The sequence below is a fragment of the Sinohyriopsis cumingii genome, chromosome 4 (assembly GCF_028554795.1).
Source record: "Sinohyriopsis cumingii isolate HCF-2022 chromosome 4, ASM2855479v2, whole genome shotgun sequence".
Classification (NCBI taxonomy): domain Eukaryota; kingdom Metazoa; phylum Mollusca; class Bivalvia; order Unionida; family Unionidae; genus Sinohyriopsis; species Sinohyriopsis cumingii.
The window spans coordinates 22801480-22814421 of NC_142964.1; the positions used below are offsets into that span (position 1 = coordinate 22801480).

The 12942-nt window shown below is 34.9% G+C and overlaps 1 protein-coding gene across 1 annotated transcript in view; it reads left to right on the top strand.

The window, feature by feature from the left end:
* Positions 1 to 12942, top strand: part of LOC149800806 (splicing factor Cactin-like) — a 79261-nt gene that overhangs the window by 30275 nt on the left and 36044 nt on the right. Inside the window, exons 7-10 of the mRNA XM_089954798.1 lie at positions 3777 to 3839; positions 6281 to 6335; positions 10749 to 10837; positions 11240 to 11393. Of these exons, the coding sequence (XP_089810924.1) occupies positions 3777 to 3839; positions 6281 to 6335; positions 10749 to 10837; positions 11240 to 11393 (361 nt within the window). The remainder of the gene's footprint in view (positions 1 to 3776; positions 3840 to 6280; positions 6336 to 10748; positions 10838 to 11239; positions 11394 to 12942) is intronic.

Below are 12942 nucleotides of genomic sequence, written 5' to 3' on the forward strand. Positions count from 1 at the left end.
TTTGCCACAAACTCAACAAAAATGATACTGACAGCTACAAAAATGATTCGAACAGTTGCTTCTTTTGGTGCTCAGCATTAAGAGGTTAGTGTTCGGACTGGTCGGCCTGGTGTCAGGATAATTTGACTGGGTGGGACATCATGCTACATGTCTGTGGCATGATGCCCCAGTGCTTGACATCACTGTAAACTGTCACACTGCAGACATTGTAGCAATATGACTGAAAAATTGTTAACGCTACATTAAAAATCCAAATTACACATACCACAAACTAGAAAAACCTTGAGATGATTTATAAAAATCTGCTTAACAGAATTTGACCAAATTTTGACAGAAAGCATTATGGTAATAAGAATTTTCATTTATATGCAAATTATGCCAAGTTACTATCAAATAAGCTTGCATTACGATAAATGGGAAATTCTTTTAAAGACTTATTTTCAGACACTAGTCAACACAGTTTGACCCAAATTTGCAGAAGCATTTTGGCATTTCAAGTTTGTACTAATGATGCCAATGTGATATAAGTCCTGTTACTAAATAGAAAAACATTTTGCAACTTGTAAAACATTGCTGGACGTTTTTTCGTCAAATTTGACACAAGGTGTCCTAGTTGGAATGTCTTGCAGATTTATATTAATGATGTAGTCTCATACCAGAAAAATAGACCTAATATGACACAAAGGATCATGACATGATGTCGTTTCAAAATTGGACAAATAATTCTGATGAGCCATTAGGTATGTATTAAGATAGAAAAACTAGATGAATGGTGTAACAGCTATTTTCATAACATACCACAATTAATAGCATTGGAAGCAGTTTCATTGGAAATCTTCCTATTTACCCAGATTTGTTTTCTTAAAGCTATAGAAGTGACTTATGATAGGAATTATTTTGAGTCATATTTTAAGGTTTTGCAAAGTTCTTTTCCTTGAAGAAACAAGTATAAGACTAGAACAAATATATTTTGAATGTAAAATGTATAAATTAAAATAGTTATAAAAATGTTATTTCAAAAAGTTTTTAAAAAATGGAATGACAGGATTATTTTGACAGTTATTTACAGCAGGAATATACTGATTGTTGGAACTTGATGATACAGATTGGCTAAGGAGAAAACTATCCATTTCCATTTATATGGTCAAGTGAAGCTATGGCATGTTTATTCACGCTTGTTCATTTGTAACCAGGAAACCTCAAGGAAAAGTAGTTCCATCCAGGTTTGAGAGTAGTAATATAGGATCAGGAAACAACAGTGTTGTTTTCATTCTTTTGAGATTTGACAGTAAAATTCTGGCTTATTCTCAGGTTGAAAATTGATAGTATATAATAAGACTAGTTTATAAAGGACCATGCTGGATTCCTATAAAACATTTGATTTCTAGACCAGGCCAGGTTGGCTGCTATGTTTTGTCCTTGGGCAAAGCACTTTAGTTTTATTGCTAAACAAAAGTTAATTAAACCAACTAAGCAAAAGCACCTTAAATCAGGGTTAGCCCAATTAAACCAGAAATGTTGCATACACCATTAATTTTTTTGTTAGGAAAGAATATATATGGGAATTTACTAATCATAAAATGTAGCCTATTGGCTTAAAAACCTAAAGCATCACTGATTCACACCAATATGTTTATCAGAATTTCTTTATATTTTTAATTTTGTGAATGAAAAAGATTTTACCTTAAGAAGAACATATACATTTCTTGTATGAAAAAAAGCATGTCCAGGTTTGTGCATTTATTTGCTAAGAATTATTCTTAAGACGTGATCGCAGTTGTAATACTCAAATATTTTGAAGCAAGTTTAGTAAAATAAAGTTGCAGATATTGCCATATTTGTTAAAGTGCCTTAAAAAGTTATCACTTATATATTATCATGTGTATATTACATTATTGTATGGCATTTCATATCATTAGTGCCATCGCTCACAGGTTGTTTTAAATGTATATTCTGTGGGGTTTTTTCATCTTTTTTAATTTACATATGTTATTTTAAACTAGTAAGCTTTCTTTTTGAATTTAATCAAGAAGAGCAAAGAAACTCATGACCTTAAAAAACATTGAGAAATTTGGTAATTGATCCAGGCTGACTCGAACCTACAACTGTCTGGTCATGTAGTGCCTTAACCAATGAGCCGCTGCAGCTCCCTTGTGTGCAGACTATCATTTTCAAGGTATGACTCAGGGGAAGGATCCAAGTTTGAATAAGAACAGAAACAGTAATCCATGTTGACTACTTGGATTAACTTCCCTTGTAATGCCAAGAAAATGTGTATACTTAAGGTTGCAGCTATGACCAGTTTACGACCAAGTCCCCAGGGATCCAATGCACAAGGCTTCTTGCATAAATGCAGAGAAAGTCTTCATGTATATGGTATAGGAAAAAAATAAAGCATGCCATCTTTTATAGAGAATATATCAAGTTTTTCTCTCCTTTCTACAGTTTCAATATGTGTGAATTTGCATTCACAAGCTGACAAATGTTAACTCTCAGATGTGCGTTATCCATTAGACCAAAATTTTTATTTTGTATCTACTTGTTTTGTCATGCAGTATGCATTTTTTTCTTCATTTAACAGTGCTGTTTCAGCCTGGATCCACCTTTATGGGATTTGTGCAAAATAGACAAAGAGTTAAGCAAAAGAGAGTTTTCCTGCAGCAAATTTACAAATTAATTTAATCTGATTTGCATATGCCAGCCAGTCATTAAATGTTTGAATTGCCCAGTTAGTGTTTTTATAAATACAAAATCCATCAGGTGATCTTTTTTGACTGCATTGGTCAATAGGCTCAAACTATTTATTTTCTCCCATCTCCTAATGCCATATGGCCAAGCTCAAGATCATCCAGAAAGAGTCAAGTACTTGGTACATCCCATAATATTTCTTGGTTCAGCAATTAAGAATATGTCAGCATGTGACCAAATTGCAATAGTCGAAGAAAAAAAATGAAACAAATTTAAGTAACATATTGAAGTAAATTCTTCTCCTGTTTTATTAACATTTTTAACTAAGAGAAGTCTTTGTACTCTTGGCATTCTCATTGTTTCCAGTCACATGATATGTAGCATCCTTTGTAAACTCTGCAAAGTTTTGCCAAGAGGTAAATATGGAAGGACATATAATTGATTTCTGTACCCCAGTCCTCGAGTATCATGTTCGAATTGTGAAAGCTATAATTATTATGGTGGTATGATGACCTGTGAACAAGTTGGTAAAACCTACAAAAACTGAGATGAAGGTCAATCAGAAAGTGAAACTATCTGGCAAAGAATCAGATAATGTAGTGGCCTAGAAAAAGAAGAAAAAAATTCACATGCTGAAGAAATGTTTTGAACCATGTAGACAAAGGCTGACGACTATAATGTTTGGAGTGGCATAACATTATAGACTTTGACTTCTGCTGTGATTGAATGCATCAGAGTATAGAATCTTCATGCAAATAATATGTAAAACAGAATATGTAATTGATACCTCATTTGATTGTGATGTTGGGATCATACCATTTACTTGCTTTATTAATTAAAGTGTGCCAGTTGACACCTTTTTTTTGTAAGACCAAGTTGAAGCACAGCAAGTTGTAACAGTGCATTTCTTTGTTTCTGAAAACAGATTTATGGGTTTGAATTAATACAAAATAAATTTACTATTGTACTGATGCACATTAATAAATCATCTTACCCAAAAGTGTACACACCTTGAACATGTATCTTTTAAGCTGTGTTGCAATTTTGGTCTGTGGTTACTTTGTCATTATTTCCTATTTTCATTGCAGGAGCAAATGCAAAGGGAAAAAGAGGCAGAATATTACAGAGAATGGGAAAAGCAGGAAGATTCAGTAAGCATTTTAGGAGGAATTTAGAAATAAAAAAAATCGTTCATCACAAAAGCTTTTTCATTGGAAAATTTAAGAAGATATGAATTATCCTTGAAAGTATGCCTTGTTGGCTAAGTCCTTTTCCTAGACATCGTAGCATGCCAAATTTCTATTTATTAATAAGCTCATTGACTTTTTCACTGAAGTGCTTGAGTATTCTCTATGGCACTAAATTCAAGCATCTGAAGGATAATAAGTGGGGTTCTTATGATTGTTCTAAACTTTTGATATTGGTGTTTGGAAGACAAATAGTGGACAGGTGGCTCAAATTATGGACATGACTCTGGGGAACTACTGAAAGACATCTGTCAGGGTAAACAGGTCTGCATCACTAGGTCTAGTAAGTCACTGTATTGGTTTTTTCTTTCATACCACCATAAGGATGCAATATTTAGCTCTATTGATTGTGGACCAGAAGAGTTCATGGGATGACCTGTTGTCTCCATTGTCCATTGCCTGTCATCCAACATCTATCCATCCATTAGCACAAGTTTGTTATTGGTGCTCCTTCTAACTTACCTGGAGGATTACCATGAAACATATACATACATTAATTCTAAAGTCGTTGGTCTTAAATGAGCTCAGATATCTAGTATGGCTACCACAGCAGTAATCTTAAAAATAGTGTTAACTACTCCAGAATTGATGGTAGCATCAACATGGGGTTTTCACTAAAATACTTATGATGTCTAGTTGGTTATTGATGAAGATGGTACAAATTTGATGTCCAATATGTCTGCCACTGATGTCATCTTGAAAATCTTGTCATCACTACTCCTAAATGGAAAGTCATATTGACATTGGGTTTTGACCAAAAGATTCCTTATAACGTCTGGCTGGTCCTAGGTAAAAATGGTTCCACATGGACATCCAATATGGCCACCACTTCAGCCATCCTGAATACCTTGCTATTGCCAGCCTGAATGTATGGTCATATGAACATTGGGATTTCACTACAAGATTTTTTATGTCAGTTTGTTCCTAAATAACAATGGTGCTGATATGATATCCAATATGGCCAACATGGCTGCCATCTTGAAAATCTTGATATCACTTTCTGAATGGAAAGTCATATTGACATGGAGTTTCATCAGAAGTCTTCTTATGATGTCTAGTTGGTCCAAATTGAAAATGATTCTGCTCAGGCATCCATCAAGGACACAGCAGTGGCCATCTTGAAAATATTGTTATTGCTATTCCACCTGAATGGATGACTATATCAACATTCGGTTTCTCTAAAAGAGTTCTAATGATGTCTATTTGACCCTAAGTGAAAATGGGGCTGATCTGACACCCAGTGTGGCCACCACAGCAGCCATCTTGAAAATCCTGTTATTGCTATTCCTCTTAAACAGAAAGTTATATTATCATGGCATTTTTCACTGAATGATTTCTTGTGGTGTCTGGTTGATCTTAAATAAAATCTGTTAATACCTAATGTCCAATATGACCACCACATTGTCCATCTTGAAAATCTTAATGCTTCTCCACCTAAATGGAAGGTCATATCAGTATTGTTTTTTCACCAGAAGATGTCTTATGATGCTTTGTTGGTACCAAATGAAAATGGTGCCAGTCTGGTATCCATTGTGGCCACCATGCCAGATATTTTGAAAATCTTGTTATAGCTACTCCTTCTAACTGGAAAGATGGGGTTTTCACCAGACATCTAATTATGATATCTAAGTTGGGCTTGAATGTAATAGTGCCTATCTGATCTCAGCTACGGTTGTCACAGTGAATATATTTAAACTTTTGTCTCTGATTTGATATCAACATGAGCTTTTCACCAAAGGTCTTCCAATAGTGTCTGGTTTGTCTAAATGAAGATGGTATGTTGGATTTAATATGGCAGCATCAGTGGCTAATTTGTACATCTTATCGCTTAGTATATCAGAAATAGTTTCAACAATCTGCAGAAAAAATTAAGAAACCATCATATCTGGAATTCCTTGAGATTCTTTTTGTACAGTAGAGCAATAATCCTTTTATTTTTTCTTTAGAGTTTTAATAAGTGTCCCAGAAAAAATCCTTTTCATTATTATATTGTTGCTTCTTGCACAAAATTATGAAGGGGTAATTAATGATAACAGTTATCTAAAACTTTAATTCATTAACTTTGACACAGAGTTATCAGAAAACTTTGAAAATGAAATTCCAGTGCAGAAAGTCTCTATCAAGAAGGATATGGGCATGAGTTCTAGATGATATAAGAAAACATAACATTTTAAAGATGAGAGTGCAAAACAACATCTATGAGGTGATAAAAGCATGGATTGCCAATACCTAAAGCTCAGTCACACAGAAATCAGACCATTTAATTTATGAATTTGATTATTTAGTGCTATATTGAGATTAAAAAGCTTTATAATCATAATCAGTATTTTTCTCTTTTTTGTCAGTTTCACCTTCAGCAAGCAAAGTTACGATCGCAGATAAGAGTGCAAGATGGCAGAGGTAAGTTTGAAAAGATATGTATGAAACATTTCATTTCCTTGGTATATTTCAAATGTCTTCCTTGATGTGAGTAGACCACATTATATCTTGTCCATAAACACATCCAGTTTTGTCTTTCTGTTTCACAGCTGTCAAACAAGAGATGTTTGGTTCAAAACTTGCTACTTATTTGATATTTTTATGTCTAGTCTGTCTTTTTAACCCAATCATCCATTTTTATTTTCTATTTTTTTAATTTTTTAAAATTTTTCTTTTGAAACTTTCCTTTATCACTCCCATCCTATGATGGATAATAACTAGTTTTGGGATCTATTCAATGGGTCTTGTCCGAAAATCCGGACAAAGGGAGGGTCTCATTGCCTGTAAATTATATTTTTCATCTTTTTTAATCGTTGTCTGTTTTTGACTGGATGGGGGCACATTCTGTGTATTATAAAAGGATTGCCTGTAAATCTTACATAAGTATTTATAAAATATGAAATGCCTGAAAGGAATTGAGTAATATTATATGCCATAAGCTGTTCGCAGTGAGTTGTACTGAAATAAATTCATATCTTTATGTAAGAATTAGAGACGGTACTCACTGCTATGTGAGAAAGAATTTGAGACTTGCTATACTCACAGCTGTATGAGAAAGAAGTAGAGATTTATTACACTCACTGCTATGTGAGAAAGAATTTGAGCTTACATTACTCGCTGCAATTTTAGAAACAGTTTGAGACTTACATTCCTCATGCTGTTTGAAAAAGAGCGAGACATACATCAGTCCACAATAGTCTAACTCCGTGCCAGATTATTATGTTTATCATCTGTGCCAGACTATTATTGTTCATCATATTTACAGCTGAAATGATGAGGCTATTTCCAACTTGTCTCTTGTTGTAGCTAAACAGTTGAATCTTCTCTGTACATTGTGACCTGAATTTGGGACTGACAGTAATTAATTTATCACATTAGTCAAAGTTGGAACCACTTTTTCAACTATCTGTCTTCATGCTTCAGAATGACTTCATCAACCCAATCACAAGTCAGAGTCTTCCTGTCATAGTGCCACTTGCCATAGTTTAGAGTGAGACCTGTATACATTAAAGAGGTTGTCAGATAGGTTTTTAATCAAACTTGGTAATAAGCTTTGATTTTGATCAAATTTTATCTTGGGCTTGCAACTCATGTGACTGTCAGATAGGATTATGATCAAACTTGATACTGGGCATACCACTTAAGAGACTATTTCATATTGGATATTGATCAAACTTGATATTTGGCTTACCGCATAAGTGACTCTGTCAGATAGGATTTTGATCAAACCTGATAGGCTTACCGCCCAGGTGACTCTTTCAGATAGGATTTTGATCAAACCTGATAGGCTTACCACCCAGGTGACTCTGTCAGATAGGAGTTTGATCAAACCTGATAGGCTTACCACTCAGGTGACTATTTCAGATCGGATATTGATCAAACTTGATATCTGGCTTACCACATAAGTGACTCTTTCAGACAGGAGTTTGATCAGTCTTGATAAGTTTGCAACTCACGTGACTCTTTCGGGTCAGATATTGATCAAACTTGATAATGGGGTTACCACTTGGGTCACCCTTTCCGATTGAATTTTGATCAGACTTGATAGGCTTACCGCTCAGGTGACACTACCAGATAGGATTTTATCAAACGTGATACTGGGCTTACCACTCAAGAGACTATTTCAGATCAGATATTGATCAAACTTGATATTTGGCTTACCACTCTGGAGACTCTTTCAGATAGGATTTTGATCAAATTTGATAATAGTCTTACAACTAAGGTGATTCTGTCTGATAGGATTTTCATCCAACTTGATTGTAGGCTTACAACTAAGTTGAGTCTGTCAGATAGGACTTTGATCAAACTTGATAATAGGCTTACATCATAAAGATCAGTCTTGTGAATTATTATTATATCATCTAGATTTTGGATGTGTATGATTATGAGAAAGATTTATGCATATTTACGAGTCAGTTATGTATCTGAATACTTTACACCATCTGTAAGGCAGCAAAGTTTAGTGTTTAGTTTACAGCCTGTAAACATTTTTCAAAATAGGTAAACTTGTAAATAAACATCCATGTGGCAGTCATTTCAGTCAAATCACATTATTCCCTATCTTTGTTTAAAAGGATTTTCATGTTAATTCTTTTCTTAAAGTATGTATGTATGTATGATTTTCACATCCAATGTGGCATTGCTAGGAAATAGCAGAAATTGACAACTGATTATTGCACAGGTTAGGAAACTATATACATTATGTTCATTTGCTGATACAAAAACTCAAAACTGTTGCCTTGAAACAACTTGTTTGTTCACAGAACCTTTGATAAATAACAAATTAGTTTCACAGAAACACAATTTCATATTTGTAAGCCACTGTATGTTTGTTAGTCAAGGTAGATCCAGACAGTAATTAGGATTATATTATATAGTTCTTCATTGTGTAAATAACAGTGAAAATTAATATCACTACAATCCAAGAGATGTCTTACTGAAATCCTCAGATGCATTCAACAAAGACATGCCCTACAAACTGAATACTGACATACTGAGAGCTAAAAGACATACAGCAAATGAAACAGTTGTAAGCTGAGTGAGGGGCAGCATGCATATTATAATAGCTGTCAGCTGTTAAGTAAGCCTAGCTGGTAGAATTGAGTTTTTAATTATTTTGATTAAATGGCATTTATTCAGTTTTTGTAAACTGTATACATGTTTAGACATTTTGATAAGAGTTACAGCCATAAAATCTGGAGACCGAATCACATTTCATTCAAACTCACTAAATAAACTCATATCGTCATAATCATAGACAGATTCTATAAAAAGTCAGATTGGTGCATGTTAATGGTGTGTTCTTGTATCTGATTGGCGGAGCTCTTGCTTCTCCATAGGCTGTGTTTCTCATGACCAGTTTCAATCAAACTTGGTACACATATTTATATTATAATGATATTGGATGGATTTGATTATAAGCTAGATCTGTGCTTATTAAGCCTTTATCTTTGGGAAAAATCAACAAGATAGGAAGTTTGGGAGATAGCTTACATAGGAAATATTGAAATATTAATAGTTAGTTTACAGACCTGCCAACTCTTACGATTTTGCCGTAAGTCTTATGAAAATTACCCTGAAAATACAAACTTATGGCATACTAGCAAGAACTACAGAAAAATTATCGTTGCCGAAAAATCTGGATAATTGGTTCATCGGTTTTATTTGGATCCAGGTTTCATCTTAGAATTAGTAAAATTAGTCAGGGAACCAGACTAACTTTACAGCAGCATCCCAGATGCTTTAAACTGCACCTGTTTGTTCATGTGAAGTGTCTGCATGATCAAACCTTTGATTATAGAATTTTTAGAAATGGCACCTAGAAAGTGATGCATGTTTAAGACGAAGGGGAAAATAAGCTTCTAGAAAAGTGTTAATAATTAACACAAGAATAAAAAGGAGTATTCGGATTCTTGTGAATAAAAGTTAGAAAGGACACAGTTATGTGAATTGGACATCATGTACCAATTTGAGTATCTCTTGTGGCAGGAGATACGATTGTCGTCGTCGTGTGAAATGGAAAAGAATTTCCAAGAATTATGTCAGGTTGAGAGATAGCATCATTGGGCTGCATTGGGTTTGGAACTAGAGATTTTGCAGCTGTGCTAGTGGTAAATAAAGTCTACACGTACATTACAAACTTTTCAGTTGAACATAATGTTTATCGTCAGTGTGTTAAACTTTTAATTATGCTTTCCAGCTTTCCAATAGCAGTTATTGATATTTTGTTACACCTTACTGAAAACTGGTCAATCTTTCAGAAAAAAATCAACTGCCTTACTAAGGTGGACTCATCAGGGTTGGCAGGTCTGAGTTTACATAGGGTTGTATACTTGCCATGCTGACTGTTCTGGTGGCCTAAGTGGTTAGAGCATCCACCTTGGATGTGGGAGGTCATGGGTTTGAATGCTGGATGAGTCATACCAAAGACTTACAAAAATGGTACTAACAGCTGCATCACTAGGCGCTCAGCATTAAAAGGTTAGTGTTAGGACTGAACAGCCTGGTGTCAGGATAACGTGCCTGGATGAGACATAATACCACATGTCTACAGCATGATGCTTCATTGATAATAATCACTATAAACTGCCACACTGCAGAAATCATAGTGATATGACTGAAACATTTTATGGTCAGTTTTAAGTTATGTAATCCAATGGAATGATATCAGGCTTCTTCTACTAATCATTGATATTTCAGAAATAGAAACTGCCAACTATATCTGCAGTGTGTGTCCATTTCCATGTACCATCAGCAATTTAAAATATGAAACTTTGATGAAAAAAGAATGTTGCAAATGTGCACGAGTATACAAGTTTTATTATTTCTTTGCAGCCAAACCTATAGATCTGTTAGCCAAGTACATTAGTGCTGAAGATGATGAGCTGGCAGTTGAGATGCATGAACCCTATACTTACTTATATGTAAGCTGATTTTGATACTATTTTCTTGTGATTGTTAATGATAGGATACTTGGCATGAATATATTCTTTTGTTTTATTAGATATAATTAAATCTTTGCTTTAAAGCTTATCATAGATTAGAACAGTGTAAAATCCTATCTACAAGGGTGATTCTTGAAGTTGACAAAAAGTGTTTATATCTTATCTGGATTTAAATACTTGTAAAAATGTATAAACTTCTGTTTAAGCGGAACATATCTGTCCTGTCTGTTCTGGTAGCTAATTTGTTTATGTGTCTGCCTTTGCATGTTTGAGAGAGGGATTGGGAGATACACTTGTTAGATTTGGAGGTATTGTGTCTTATTTTGTCAAGGGTTGACCATTCCTTGTTAGATTTGGAGGTACTGTGTCTTATTTTATCAGGGGCTGACCATTCCGGATCTGGAGGATCTTCTTGAAGATATCAAGGTGTACTTGGAGCTGGAGCAGGGCAAAAATGCTGACTACTGGAGAGATATTATCACTGTTACGACGGATGAGCTTAATAAACTCCGCAAAGTGGATGCAGATTCTAGAGGTAACCTTGTCAGTTCTGAAGCTTTGTGATTACATTTTATTCATTTTATAATAATTGTATGATAAGTTTTCATAATTTATGGTGTGGAGATACCAAGTGATATGAAGCATTCTTTCATTCTTTTTCTTTGAGGAGGAGGAAACTGGAATACAGTGGGGGGGGGGCACAAACCTATTATCCAGTTGCTGCAGGCCTTAGAACTGAGGATCAGCCTAGTGTCACAGTTGTGTGAACCTTAGTTCTATGTATGACACTCGGATCACAGCATAATAATCAGCAAAGAAACCTAGAACAGAGAAGTCTTTGTAGTGCCTGTTCGTGAATATTATACCCATCTCTTAGCCATCAGAAGTTGCATTGCTTGATCTAAAAGTTAGTAAAATCTAATGAAGTTGACTTCTGTGTTATTTCTCAGTGAAGGCAATGTATGAATTCACATTGCTTTGACATTGTTTGCATATTTCAGTGAAACATGGTGTCCTAAGACAAAGTATTGCAGATAATGATATACATTTCATCTTTATATTTGTTTCTTCATATGTGTCATTTTTCGCCTCTAAGACTATTCAGTATAATTACATTGAGTTTGGTAGTATGTCTGCCCATGTTGTGATGAGGTTATTAGCTCTAATAGTTTTAGACTAGAAGAGCTTGTTCTTTTATGCCTCATCTCTCATCTGTCTATCCATTAGCACATATTTGCTATCACTGCTTCACCTAAACTTCTTGGAGGATTACTGTGAAACTTCATACATTCACTAATTCCACAGGGCCCTGGGTGGCCAATTGGTCCAAAGCACTCACCTTTACCGATCACTGCCATCTCACCTCTGTCCGCATGGGTTCGAGAGTCTTCTCCTTGGCCAATGTGGTTATGTGAGAAATCTTGCCATTAGTTTCCCGTGGGCCTTTGGTTCTTAGTGGAGTTATCCTGGGTTCTTCCTCCACCAGTTTTACTGGCTGTCATTTATAGCCTATCTTGTGCTGAGAAATGGCATTAAACCCTAAAACAAGAACAAAATTCATCACATGGTCTAATTGGTCCTAAATGAAAATGGTGCTGCTGAAACAACCAATATGGCTACCACAGCAGCCCTCTGAAAAATAATTGTTTTGGCTACTTCACCTGAATGAATGGTCATATCAACATAAGCTTTTCACCAAGAGACTTCTGATGATTTCCTATATGATGCTGATCTGACATCCAGTATGGCCACCATTTTTAAAATCGTGTTATTGCTATTGTTCCTGAAAGGAAAGTCATATTGACACTGAGTTTTCACCAGAAGACATTTTATAATGTCTACTTGGTCCTGAATGAAAATGGTGCCAATCTGGTGTCTAATTTGGCTGCCATAGCAACCATTTTTAAATCATGTTATTGCTATTCCTCCTGAATGGATGGACATATCAACATGGGGTTTTCACTAAGAGACTTTTTAATGCTAACTATTTGGTCACCAACAAAATCCTGCCACTCTGACATCCAATATGGTCACCATAGCACCCATTTTTAAAAATCTTGTTATTGCTACTACCCCTGAATGGA